At 42.4% G+C, this 13,088-nt stretch overlaps 3 protein-coding genes across 3 annotated transcripts; all 3 read right to left on the bottom strand.

The window, feature by feature from the left end:
* Positions 1-81: 81 nt before the first annotated feature.
* dnaaf3l (dynein axonemal assembly factor 3 like) lies at positions 82-4,555 on the bottom strand (the record flags this gene model as incomplete). The annotated part of the gene is made up of 11 exons (XM_080517065.1): positions 82-241; positions 430-504; positions 666-780; positions 940-1,081; positions 1,197-1,319; positions 1,416-1,538; positions 2,419-2,619; positions 2,753-2,907; positions 3,010-3,103; positions 3,188-3,294; positions 4,474-4,555. 11 exons carry the CDS (start codon positions 4,553-4,555, stop codon positions 82-84), a joined length of 1,377 nt encoding a protein of 458 aa, XP_080373191.1.
* A 1,794-nt stretch (positions 4,556-6,349) lies between these two features.
* Positions 6,350-8,860, bottom strand: syt5b (synaptotagmin Vb; the record flags this gene model as incomplete). Its single annotated transcript, XM_080517726.1, has 8 exons — positions 6,350-6,559; positions 6,645-6,778; positions 6,872-6,986; positions 7,080-7,247; positions 7,348-7,515; positions 7,611-7,709; positions 7,783-7,958; positions 8,662-8,860. The coding sequence occupies 8 exons, from the start codon at positions 8,858-8,860 to the stop codon at positions 6,350-6,352; spliced, it is 1,269 nt and encodes a 422-aa protein (XP_080373852.1).
* Positions 8,861-10,956: 2,096 nt separating this feature from the next.
* LOC308146087 (ferritin, lower subunit) lies at positions 10,957-12,806 on the bottom strand. Its single transcript, XM_080517736.1, has 5 exons — positions 12,750-12,806; positions 12,059-12,162; positions 11,821-11,967; positions 11,614-11,739; positions 10,957-11,509 (listed from the first exon to the last, which is right to left on the bottom strand). Exons 2-5 carry the CDS (start codon positions 12,158-12,160, stop codon positions 11,360-11,362), a joined length of 525 nt encoding a protein of 174 aa, XP_080373862.1. The 5' UTR covers positions 12,161-12,162; positions 12,750-12,806; the 3' UTR covers positions 10,957-11,359.
* Between the last annotated feature and the right edge of the window lie 282 nt (positions 12,807-13,088).

The raw sequence follows: 13,088 nt of genomic DNA on the forward strand, positions 1-13,088 counted from the left end.
GTTGCATATCCAGAACGAAACATTGACAAATATCAATATACCGCCTCAGGTCTCCTGCTACTTCTTGGATTTTCTCACTAATTAAAATGAAGCACTTTTTCCATTCTTCTGCTGTATGAAAACTGCGTGAACATCTTCCCTGTCTTCCCCATGCCACGGTTCAAATGCAGCCTCCAATGCAATGCTCGTCACTTTGTTTGCAAAGCCGGCTTCTTGCTCTTTGTTCAGATCCAATATGTACCTGGGACACACAAAAACAACCACAGTCGTCACAATGACGGCTTTCCAAAATGGAGCTGTTGGTAATCCTCAATTTGGGATGAGGCAAACACAAATAAACAATACACCCAAAAGAAAAATACAGTACGGTATTGCAAGTGACAGCGCTGTCACCATGGTAACAAGCCCTGTTACTATAAAAACCCTCACTTGGCCAACTCCACGACAAGCACGGCGTCTGGTGCTGCAATCTGTCTCGTCGTCGGGCCCAACTGGTGCACACAGCTTTACAGCAGCGATCGACCAGGAGACAGAAACACAGAGACGAAACGTGGTCAGCAGTCGTCTGCAGGCCAGCAGGTGGACGGATGCTCAAAAGAATCCGATTCATGAAGGTCACATGAGCTATTTGAGAACAAGAAAAAAAAATAAAAAAATCATCTTACCTGGCAGAGAAGTAAAGGCTGTTGAAGAAGTGGGCGTATTTCTCTTTTTGGGGCAGTTTCTGCAGAGAGTCCGAAGGCAGGAAGGTCACTGAGACGCCGTTCAGATGCATCAAGTCTGGAGAGGATTTGAGGAGAGTTTAGAGGTGAAACATCATGCTCTTTATCGCCCATTCAAACTCCAGCAAATGTAATTGTGTGGGTTGTTGTTGTTTTGGCTCTGAACTGTTGTTCACTTGCTCTGTTCAGCAGTTTATTCTATTTTATTTATTTTTACCATTAATAGAGTTGTTTAGATGAGCTGGTGTGGTTGAATCCTCTGCTACTGTGTGAGGCTGAGAAGTGGTGGGGCAGCCCCGTCTACTGGACAGGGACTGGAACAATTCCTGCACGTTTGCTACTGAGATATCCTGGGCTGTCTGTGGATCAGATAGCAAGAAGAGATGCAAATCGTCTCACTTGTATTACCGGTAGTATATAATGAAGCAGAAGTGGGGACAAACTGCAGTCCAGTATGTATTCCGTGTGTTTCACCTTGGTGTGTTGCCCATTGTTTGTCTTCAGCAGACTCTGGTCATCGGTTTCAATGCCAAAAGAGAGGTAAGGGCTGGAAACAATGTCTCCCCAGTAGCCCTTGACGGCCACTTTGACCCCTCTCTGTTGAAACAAACACACAAAATGAAGCTTTGTCTTCAAAGACCTTTCATTTTTCTCTCATTCCCCCACCGTGTACACAAACAGTCATTCACTTACCTGACTAAAAACTCTTGAGGAGAGCAAACTTGCATTGGTCGTTTGGTAAACACCTTCCCTCATTTCGAATGCCAGCCCCTGCTCTCGCCATCGTATATATTGCTGTTTGCTGATGACGCCACACTGCAGACAGTCCGGAGATGAACAAACCTGCCGATTGCTTAAAAATATCTAAAGTATCTCTGTGTGTTTGTCTTAAAAAAAAATGGGTCACACGACTCAGGAGCTGTCCATAAGAAAAGTGAAAAGAAAAATTGTACTATATAAGATCATTAATGAGGTTTTACTGTGTGAAACATGTGTTTGGGAACTTAAAAATGTAAACCATAAGACGTGCTTATGATTCCTGAACATTTCTTAGTAAACATTTGCAACTGGGATCCCAAAATGATTTCTTTTTTTAGAACATAAAATGACAACAAGTGGAAAGTAGTTTCATTAAAACAGTCTTTACAATATAATGCAATCTTAAGCTAATAAAGATCAAGTGAGGTTATTAAAAGAAAAGTCATAGTTTAAAACATGAGCCACATGCGACTCTTTAGTCCCTATACGTGAATGAACTCTTTTAACACTGCAAAAATAAATACAAAGTGGGGGAAGGAAAAACAGCTAATCTAACTAAAATTTAAATAAAAAAAAACCTTCCAACTTATGGAATTACTTGAATCTCAACTGAAAGGTCATTGTCAAAACACATAAAGTCACTAAAATAATAAAATAGGTAAAAGCAAAAAAAACAACAACTACAAAAGCTAAAGAAGATATTGTAAAAGTCTCCTGTTCTTGACTAAAACCTCATAACCGCAGCCGATGATACAGCAAAACATAAAAATACACCTTTATAGGCTGTGCTATTTTATTTTGAAAGAATAATCATGTTTTGTAGAGAGAATTTATTTGGTGGGACGCCACAAAAACGTCTCAGTTCATCATCAAAGTAGCAGAACCTATAGCCTCGGGTTGGTCAAAGACACCACAACTAGAAACAATAAATAAATACCCCTTTCTCATGCAGCTTCATGACGAGGTCCCAGTCAAAGCAGCCTTCCCTGGAGTCATAGCGAGTTCCCAGATGCTGTCTGACACGATGATCCCAGGCTCTGGACATCGACAGGGGAGCGGGATGCTCAGACGAAGATGATGAAGACCACGGTTGGGTCCAGGACTTGAAGATTCGGACGAGTTGGTCTCGCTCTTTAAACTGTAGAAATACACAGTGACATTGGTTTCAATACCAGAATTAAATGGGTTTGTCTGAATAGGGCCTCGCGTCCAATGTCATATATATGACATCATACTAGAAACGCACACGTTTATTCAACAGAGGTTTGTACCTTGAGAAGACTCGTGTTCAGACAGTCGTGAGTGGCTCCCTCCACACTTTCGGTAACGGACAGGGAGAGCTGACCGGCTGCTCGTCGCAGAGCCTCCTCTGTCTGGCCGCGGATTTCACTGTTCCCAAAGACCTCTAGGAAAATCTCTGTCTTCTCTAAAGTTTTACAAACAAACAAAAAACACCTGATAGTCTCGCACACATCTAGTGATTAATGCTTTTTTTAGTCAATTAACAATTCATGAAAGTCCCACCCACCGTTGTTTCCCATGTTTTCCTGAGGAACAAGTGCAAGGTAGAGGAGCAGCAGCTGTCTCGCCACCACCTCCATGCTGTTTTCTATCACCCACACCTGCAGTGCAGCAGAGAAGGGAGAATGTAAGCTCATGGGAGGGGCAGACATCTGTTCACACTGGGAAGAGTTTAGGAGACTCACATGAAGCTTTTGCTTTCCCTGCAAACCGGCGATTGTCTTGAGAATGTGCCGCGGATCTCCACTGCCGACCAGTAAGACATTAGCGTCTCTGTCATGTTTCATCGGACCTGAGCACGGAGACACAAAGCGTGCACAATTTCCAAGTTGTACACATGTGTACTAACTCAAGTTGCATAAAGAAGATTCATGGATGGCTCTTTGCAGGCGTTTTGGATTTAAAACCGAGTGGGCTTTTAAAATAACAGCTGTGCATAGCTTTAAAACAGAATCACAAAAGATATAGTTTTTAGCAATGAATAAAGGTTTTACATGGAATAAATATGATGCAGACGCATTTTAATTCAGTGTGAAAATGGCAAACAGGATGTGAAAAAGAATGTTACTTTAAAGAGGAAGTCATAGTTGAGTTTGAGGAAGTGAAGTAACAAATATAGAGGACTTATTTTTAAACAGAGAAATCACTATCACATGAAACTTGATTACTGGTTTGTGTACATTTGTGAATGGGTTTCAAGTTGTATCATAAAACCTAAAGAGATGCCTTCTTATAAAATACATTAAATCAATTAACATTATTGCAATAATACAACGCTGAAGGATCCCTAAGAAAAGATGACATTTATCATCCACATCCCTGTTTAATTATATGCTACTGATACATCCTATGAATATACATGACATATTATATTATCATTATTGAAGCAATAGCATGAAAATGCATTTACTGTTATTATAGTGAATGTTTTGTGTGTAACAAGAACACAGACCAACTATAAAAAAGGCTTGGTACTCTTCACCACTAAACTCAGACGAATCACGATTGAAACGGCCCATGAAGACGACTTTTTGAAGTGAACCATAAGAACACATAAGGAGGTGGAGCCATTTTTGCTCGTCTCTTTCTTTTGACTGATGAAGTGTGTCCATGAAGAGGCAGAGACAGCAGCAGAAAAGCTATGATGCCACTGAAACAGAAGATAACTGATGAATAACTGGAGCAAATGGCGAACAAATTATTGCAAATGATTACCAGAAGCTGCTCCCTGGATGAGTTTCCCTTTTGTCATTGTCTTGTGTAATCTCTCACACGGTCATGCAAAGAACTCTATTTGGGGTTCAGCAGCTCTATGAAATGAACCACAGCTGTTTCGAAAATTACTAGTGAGTTTTATGCAAAGTTTCACATTATTTTCCTCATAAATAGAACACCAGTACATGAAAATTGGCTCTGTCGCATCACTTCCCGTCACTATTAGGATGCGCGTGCGCGCGCCTCCGACTCTCACCCATCCTGAGCAGGTCGCGCGCAGGACTGAAGCCCCACCAGGTGACGCAGCCCGAGCCCTCCGACGCACGTCCAGCGCTCATCCTGCACAATAAACACAATGCAAAGTGCTCAAGTGGTGGTTTGAACACGAGGAAAACCCGCGAGGAGGTAAACGTGCACTTCACGTGCGTCTTTATGGTTAGCATGCGGCTAATATGAACTACCGTTAACGGGCTAATCAGCTACGAGCTTTCAAACGTGGCTGTGTTTTTTTTTTTTTTAGGTGCACGAACCCGCCACTTACTTCAAACCCCACAAGCGACGGTAAAATAAATACATTTAAACAAAAACATCAGTAGAAATCCCACCTGAACGGTTCAAGAGGACAGCTGAGTGAAGTTTACAGAGTCGTGCTGGCAGAAAGTTTGGCCCCTGTTGCTAGGCAACGCATTCAGACTGGGCTGACGTGGCGCCGCCAACCGATGAGATGGCAGATCACACAGCCTTCCTCATTTATTCTGACATATTCAGCGATCATTTGTGAATGTTTTGATATTTAGGTGACGTTTTGATCTGCATTGAGAATATAGAGGGAATTGGAAACATGGAAATGTGGAGATTTGCATTAAAGATGAGGAAATGGAGGCGAGGACAACAAAAGAGAGACTGTGTGTGTGGGAGGAGGCTAGTAAAACAGTGAGAATGTAGGGAGTGGTTGTAGTAATGAGACTGGAGTTTATCTACTTGGTGTCAGCTTTCCAAGCCACTGGAAAACATGAAAGTGTGAGGAGTTATTAAAACTACACAACAACTCTTAAATATAACTCAACCAAATGCATTCTTTAAGGCAATATGTCATGGGAACATGCCAAAAGTAGAATTGTTGCCAATCTATCCAAACCGAATACTATTTGCCTTTACGTGATGTATCTGGGACCCTTCACATGTCATCCAGTCACAAGTGACTCCTTCTATGTTTTACAAATTTACATGAAGATAAAAGTTTTAGTTCAGTTTTTAATTTTGTTGCAGAATCATCAGATCAATGTGGATCGATTTTCCTTCATTGACAATAATGCTCACATATTTGCTTGATGTGTGTCATGGAATTAGTAAAAACTAAATGAGTGATGTTGAAAGTGCAAAATTACTTAAATTCACCATAATTGTCATTTAATTTCATGAATGGCGAAATAACCTATTGCTTAATAGAGAACGCACTTTTCTAAGTTATATTATCTTTATCCTTTAGAATGCAGGAGTGCATAGAATTAGAGTGAATGCACCTCTTGAAAACCCATTTGTGTTTGTACAGTGGACTTGTTTGAGAAGTCCCATGTTGCACGTAATGTAAACAGCAAATTCACCTTTGATCCCTCATGTAAAGTCACATGGAGCGTAAAAACAAGTGAAGAACAACACAAAGAACAGAAATTGGATTTGCATTCAGTAAACATAACGAATGAAGGAAAGACTGACGTGATGTGAGATGTCCACTGAAGGTTTGTTTCAATTTATCGGGACTCACAGAGATACAAAATGCGCAACAAAAAGGCTCAGTGTACATAACATCAGATATTTCTGTGACTCATTCTTCTATACATCCACATTTACAAAGCAATTCACGAAAAAAAAAATGCACATTTACAGGAAAGTGTTTCCCAAGTACTGTACACAGACAGATTTATTACGGTATATGGGAGTAAATTAGGGAAGTCGAGGTCTTCAGAACAATTAGATATAAAAAAAAAAAAGTCTGTACATCACACATGCTGAAGTACCCACCTACACACACAATAAAGTATCAGAAAAGAAACAAACAAGGTAAATAAATCAGGCAGTTAGAGGAAACATAAAGTTGAACATTAGGTCTGATGGCAGCACCCGATCCTCCTTTAACGGGGTTTTGCTTTGACAGCTGCGTCGACTTCCTCCTCCGGCAGGAGCGTGTGCCACTGGGCCACTGGGCGTCTGGGGTTGGCCAGCATGTCCGACCAGTGGCGCAGTCCGACCCCTGTAGCCCCGTAACCCATGAAGGTCTTTCCAATGGGGTCGTTGCTCCCCAGTTTATCATAGTCAAACACTGTGATGACCACCTGCACTTTCTGCGAAAGAAGGAAAAGTATCTTATCCAATCATCAGCCCCTGGATTGTCTTCATCATCGGCTGATCACACACTATAAAACCCACCTGTATTTGCTCAAAAGGGACTTCAAAGCTGAAACTCTCATTAAAGTAAGGATTGAGCGTGTTCTTCTTGACTGTTGTTTTCTTCTTCTTGATCCGCTTCCCATTCTGTTGCAGGACGATCTTCACATACGGGTCTTACGAAAGAAGAATAAAAGGTGAGACGTGTTTCGTGCGACTCTTTCACCTCCTTGCTGGACTTAATAATCACTGGCATCCTGCTCAGGTACCTGATAAGCCACCAACGTCCATTTTCTTCAGATTTTTCGCCTCCATGATGTTCACAGTCAGTTTACCAGCAGTCGGTACATATCGTAGAGAAATGCATATATCTCCAAGTTTTTCCTGCTGGGAAGAAACGTTTGTGATCATTTTCATGCAAAACAATTCAGAAACTCATTCACGGCATGTGAGTTACAAGTTGCTGTATTTTCATACCTCCTCCTTCTCGCCACTCTCCAAGTCCCTCCACTGTTGCATCGGCTGGCCCAAATCAACACTGTTCATGGGAATCTTTATTTCGCCGATCATATCGTGCTTGGAGAAACGATCAAAGTCAAAAACTTGCAACACCAATGTCTTTCCACCCAACTCGGCATACGGAATCTAGAACGAGAGTGCAGATGTTAGATGTGTGATACGCAATAGATATTTTTTAATAGATTTTAATTTTTTGGTGCCATCCTACAACAGGAAGGTGGGCTACCTTAAAGATGAAGGTCTCGTTGAAAACGGGGCAAAGGTTTTTGCGCTGAACCTTGGTCTCATACTTCTTTTTTTTATCTGGCAACAAAAACACTTTGACATAAGGGTCTGAAGTTCCCCCCATGTCCATCGCAGCCAGGTCCTGAGCCTGAAGAATGCCCACTATGAGCTTCAGAGCAAAAACAAAACAATTGTCAGTAAGAGAAGATGAAGACAATGTGGAGGTGCCCTCAGATCACGCCGAGTCTTCTGTGCATTACCAACCTGGGTATCTGTAAAGTTGTAGTCCAAAGAAAACTCCAGCTTCCCCAGCTTCTCCTGCTCTTTCTCCTCTTCCTCGCCTTCCTTCTTCACCTCCCCCTCCTGAAAGACACAGACGCCAGTGCACTGAAATCCTCACAAAGATCTGAAATCAGGTCATTTATTCCTGCTTTACCTTCTCGCCAGTCTCTCCTTCACCTTCCTTTTCCTTCCGGCGCCTGCCGGCCTTCCTCTCTCTCACTTTTTTAGGCTTTTTCTTTTTCGCAAAGCATTTTTTGAAAACACAGAAGATGAAGCACGCCACCAAAGCCAGGACCAACACAACGATGGCTCCCACGGCCCACATGGGAACTGCAACATGAAGATGAGCACATGAGTGAATATATTGAGGGGACAGGTTGGATCACATCCTCAGTTTATATCCACAATAGTAACACGATAAACATTAAAACATAAATCATCCATGCTTTCTAAGTAAAATAATTAATACAAAATCAAACTATAAATTCGAATTCACCACCAAAGGCTTTATTAAATCTTGCTGAGCTTTAACATCAGGTGAAGCAGAGATTAAAATAATCTACTTTAATAATTGTCTATTAAATCTGAACCATGAAACGTGGAAGTTCAGGGAAGAGAGCCAAACTATGTCATCTCAAATATGAAATCATGGGTTTTAGTGCTTTGCCACCGGAGCGACTTGGACCGCAACTTTTTCAGGCTCTTATCTCACGGCAGTTTGCAGCGCAAGTGTTTGGCGAGATAATGACACTCATTCAGCGGGGAGTGGCCGCAGAACGACCGCGGCGCCAGCAGCAGCAGCTCGTCATCAAGTGCTTTACTCTCAGAATCATGAGCTGTCATACATTTAAAGGGAAGATGATTATGATGTACATTTGACTCCCCCTCATATTTCTATCAACTCATTCTTCATTTTGTGCTGAATTTGACCCCCCCCCAAAAAAACGAAACATAATCCTGGTCATCGTTTCCCAGCAATTCCACTCGGCCCTGCATCACCGTGACGTCGCCGGACGCCCTGGGAATGTCTTACTTGGCAGATGAGTCAGTTCGTTCATGAACTTGTCTTTCATGTGGTTGTAGTCGTGTCCAGGGTGATGTTCTGTGTGCGCGTGCTCGTGATGTTCGGAGTGAGAGTGCTCATGATGAGCCGGCTCTGTCGCCTCTTCCGATTCGGGCTCGGGCGGCTCCGCGGCCCTCCGGACCCGGACCCCGCCACCGACCAGCCTCATGTCAGCTGTGAGGAAGAGGAGAAACCGGGACAGTTGTTCACATTCCGCTTTGCCTGCTCGTGCCCTCGGGCGAGTTGGCTCCCGCGGCCGGTGGTAGCACAACACCACATGCACGCCATGTAATCCTTGTGTTCATGTGTTGCGGTGCAGTTGAAGAGCATAGGACATCTCTAAGCCAGATGCTCAACATGGCTGACCCTAATCCCTCTGTTACTCTCATACTCCGCCAATTCCTCCATTCCATAACCCATGCTCTCACTCCCATGTTCATCCCATCCCCATTTTTTTTTTTTTCTCGCGTCACTGTCTCTGCTGGGGACTGGATTAAACTCCAGGACTACAATATTAATCCAAAGTCCCAGATTCTATGAGCTTTAATAAATAGTGGTTGGTGTTTTCCCTTTATTCTCCTCACCCAAATTCATTGTTCTCTTCGAGAAAGTCCCCTATGATGTTTATTGTTTTAAGAATTGACTACATTCAATTCAATTCAATAAAGCTCAGAGAATTACTGAAAGGATCGCCACTCTTTTCATTTGAAATTTAAATCTAAATAATTTCCCACATTATCTGGACTAACAACACAAATAATATTTTTAGGATGTAATATTTTACATGTTAAACATCAATACTCTTGATGGCAACTAGTGAAGGAGAGATTCTGATTCAAGAAAAAACAAAACAAATGACATCACATTGTTACAAATAAACATTGGTATATTTCTAGTTTAGAATACATTTGAAAAACTATTTTTAGCTTTCAATTATTTTAAGATATGTTGCACTGTATTGGTATTACAATTGATCGCATTAAAAATGCCTTAAGTGCCAAATAATCTTACCTGTTGATATGTTCCTTTAATTCCCTTTATACCGGACGTCTGTCACAACACCTTTTAATTTTTAGTGCAGTTCTTGTCTCTTCCCTTTTGGTTTGTAGGAGCCCCTCACACTCATACACACACACACACACACAGACACCTAGAAATCCTTTCGTTTTCTGTTGGCTCCCGACTGACAGGCTCTGTGCAACCCTTTCTATCAACGCGAACGCACTGACAAATCACTCGAGTAGTGCTGTCATTTAATCCCCCCTACCCCTCCTGCTGATATTAGAAGGCTTGACAACACATCTGTTGCTTTGCATGTGGCTGAAGAGGCATAAAGACCCATCGCTCTGCTTTTTCCGTACATCGCTGTTGTGTCGCTAACAATCCCAACAGGTTGAGAAATTGAAGACGTTTTCTCACGTGAGGAGGGAAAGTGTTCATTACATTGATGGCAGCATTGGTTGTGTTTATCCATCAGACTGAGGAGATTGTAGTGCGTCCAGCTCTTTACTAATCCCTCCAGCATAGCTCGACTCGCAGCCAATCGTCTATCAGAGACGGTGGATATCCCACCGTCCCTTGGCTTACTATTTTACTGTACAGAACACAGTTTCATCTAGAGGGCTGTGGGGAAAAGTAATCCACAGGCACGGTGCCGCGTGTTTAGCGCCGCCACATCTGGAGATCTCAGTGACCAACCCCAGTCGCTTCAATACATTACCAGTGTTTACATACTGAACTACAAAAGGAAAACAAGTGGCAACTAAATTGAGTTGCTTTCTGCCAATTAACACATCTGTATTGTGTCTGCATGATATTTCATTTTATTCATAATAGCGAACTGCTCATTTCCCCAAATAGTTTCCTCACTTCAATATGAAAAATAGTTCCGTTTCATGTTTCAAAGCTACAAATATTTTTACTAAATTGTGGGCACGATCACTACAATGCAGCTGAACCATGAAAAGAACTTAATATGATGTTTTCCTCATGGTGACGCACCATTGTCGGAGTGCCGCAAGTGCATGTTATCTTTGCTGAAGCATATAATTTGCACGACGCAGGGTAGACATTTTCAACCACAAACAGTCCGTTAGCTCGATGTCAAACATTAAGCGCCCACCCCACAGTGAGTAAGCAAAGTCTCAGCGTTATCTTTACAATGTTCTATAGGAGCAGACGCAACAAAGTGTCCTCAGGCTGTATCAGGCGACTGAACTGAAAGTTTCTTTGTGAAACCAACTTAAAAGAAAACCACACAGGATGTTGTCAGCATGATCACTCTTTAATGGATTTAGAGCATTTTTTTTCTCCCAAATCTAAATATTTTTGAACATGTAAAAATTTACTCCCCTTTACAAAATTGTGTGTAAATGTTGACACCTGACATTGGAATGCATGAAACATGAGATAGCTTAGTCCAGATGAACACGTGACTCACATTAAACAGCTTAGGTAAGTGGCAGTTTGGAACACCAGATCACAGACAGCATTATTTCCACTGGTTGAGGTATTTTTCGTAGTAACTTGCACCAAATTCATTTTGTACCACTGGCAGAAGGTCTCTGTAAACTGTGAAAACGCTGCAAATGATCACTTTAACGGAAACAAAATGCGTTCTTGTAACTTCATAAAATTTGGAGTTGACGTCACCAAATTACCGTGACGTTTACAGAGTGTGTTTATCAAAGAGGTATTCTCCCATAGGACCGTGGGTCTCGGATCCAGTGATGCGCGTCAGGCTGCCGACGTAGTCGCCCAGCTTCTTGATGGTGTCATGACTGTCGGAGAGGAAATGCTGCTCAAGGAAATCACACAGCTAAAAAAAAAAAACAAGATGGAAAGATGAGTAAGCAGCAAGACAGGTATTTTATCAAGTTATGATATACAAGACCATTAACCTTAATTTCACGGTAGACTTACATGCGGATCAGTGTGGCCGCCCGCTCTGCGATGCACATCAAGCACGCATGCGTTTAGGGACTTCTGGTACTCCAGGGAAAAGGACATTGCGTCCAGGCCACCTCTCCAATCCTCTCTGGTTGGTTTCTGCAACACAAAAGTTGATACTCGAATAGATTCACACGGCAAGAAAAACACCCGCCTCAACACAAAACAATTGGGACGTACAGCAATGGTCTGAAGCAGAATTCGTCCGCCTCTCACGTTCTGGTACTCGAGCAACTTCTCAGCTTGCTCCCTCTCTTTCACCGAGCGTTCCAGGAAGAAACTGGAGAACTTTGGCAGAGCAACATCGTCCCTGTCAAAGTACATCCCCTAAAAGAGACAAAGAACACACAGATTCAGCAATACGAATGTTAAAGAGGCCAATAGAAGAATACACAGAGTACTCGTTTAGTAACCATACCAGGGAGAGGTAAGTGTAGGAAGCATTGAGCTTCAGGTTGACCAGTTTATTGAGGTCTCCTTCGGTGTCGGAGTGGAGGTTTTGTCTCACCACAGACTGCATCTCTAAAACAGACAAAAACAAATCAGCTTTAAGACAGATGAACCATTCAGGTCGCGCATAGCCCTGGCAAAACGGAAAAAAACAAAACAAAAACAAAAACCCAAACTCTCAAACACAAAGTTGAAGGAAAGCTCACCTCTATTTGCTTGAACTAAACCGACGGACACGTTTTCGCTCACCTTGTGGAGTGAGCTCCAATTTGCAGCCGATATTTAAGAGGCGAGTGAGACACCAGCCCCCCTGAAGTCATGTGTTCAGGTGGGCTGTCCCATATCTCCACACAGGTGATTAAAGAGGCTATAATCAACGTTTAAATGCCACAGAGTTCAACTTGATCGTCGAAAAAGCACTTCGAAACCAGACGAATTCAAACACAATTCGTTCCCAGTTCCCCTGAGGGTGGCGACTCGTTGTTATGAGATTCTTTCTTAGATAACATTAGCGTCCGTTAGCTCGTAAATTAGCAGTCCTATCAGCATGACCACCGATCACATGCCTCCTGCTCGTTCGTGCAGCTCACCTTGCGTGTGAAGGTAAAGTCAATCCAGCCAGAAAGAAATGAGAGTTAACAGTAGAAGATCAGACTTACTTGTTTACAAGCCACGACGCGACGACCCCCTCCTCTTGTTGTGTCCCTCTCTTCTTCTGTCTGCATTGTGAGGAGGCGCAAGCAAGTTTCTGATGCATACCGCCACCTACTGCGCAGGAGTGGCATCGTCATTAGGCGCACATCAGATTCTCACTTTATTTTTATTTTTTTCGGAGTACATTTTCTCATGTAATTGTCATCTTCTACCTGTGGGAGCTTGTTTTTTTTTTTCTTCTTCTACAGTCCATAAATGCTTTGAGAATAATTAGTTACCCTAAAATGAGCTGTGTGATGCATGTCTGTAAATGTCTGCACAGGTGTGTGCCTTGGAAATATTTG

This window comes from Blennius ocellaris, assembly GCF_963422515.1.
Source record: "Blennius ocellaris genome assembly, chromosome: 21".
NCBI lineage: Eukaryota > Metazoa > Chordata > Actinopteri > Blenniiformes > Blenniidae > Blennius > Blennius ocellaris.

Bases quoted from the DNA above. Each gene is read 5' to 3' on its own strand.
- LOC308146087 (XM_080517736.1), bottom strand. From the start codon at position 12,160: ATGCAGTCTGTGGTGAGACAAAACCTCCACTCCGACACCGAAGGAGAC. The intron at 11,740-11,820 runs GTACGTCCCAAT...TTTGTGTTGCAG, and splicing joins TTCTGCTTCAGACCATTGCT to AAACCAACCAGAGAGGATTG. The intron at 11,510-11,613 runs GTAAGTCTACCG...TTTTTTTTTTAG, and splicing joins GCGGCCACACTGATCCGCAT to CTGTGTGATTTCCTTGAGCA.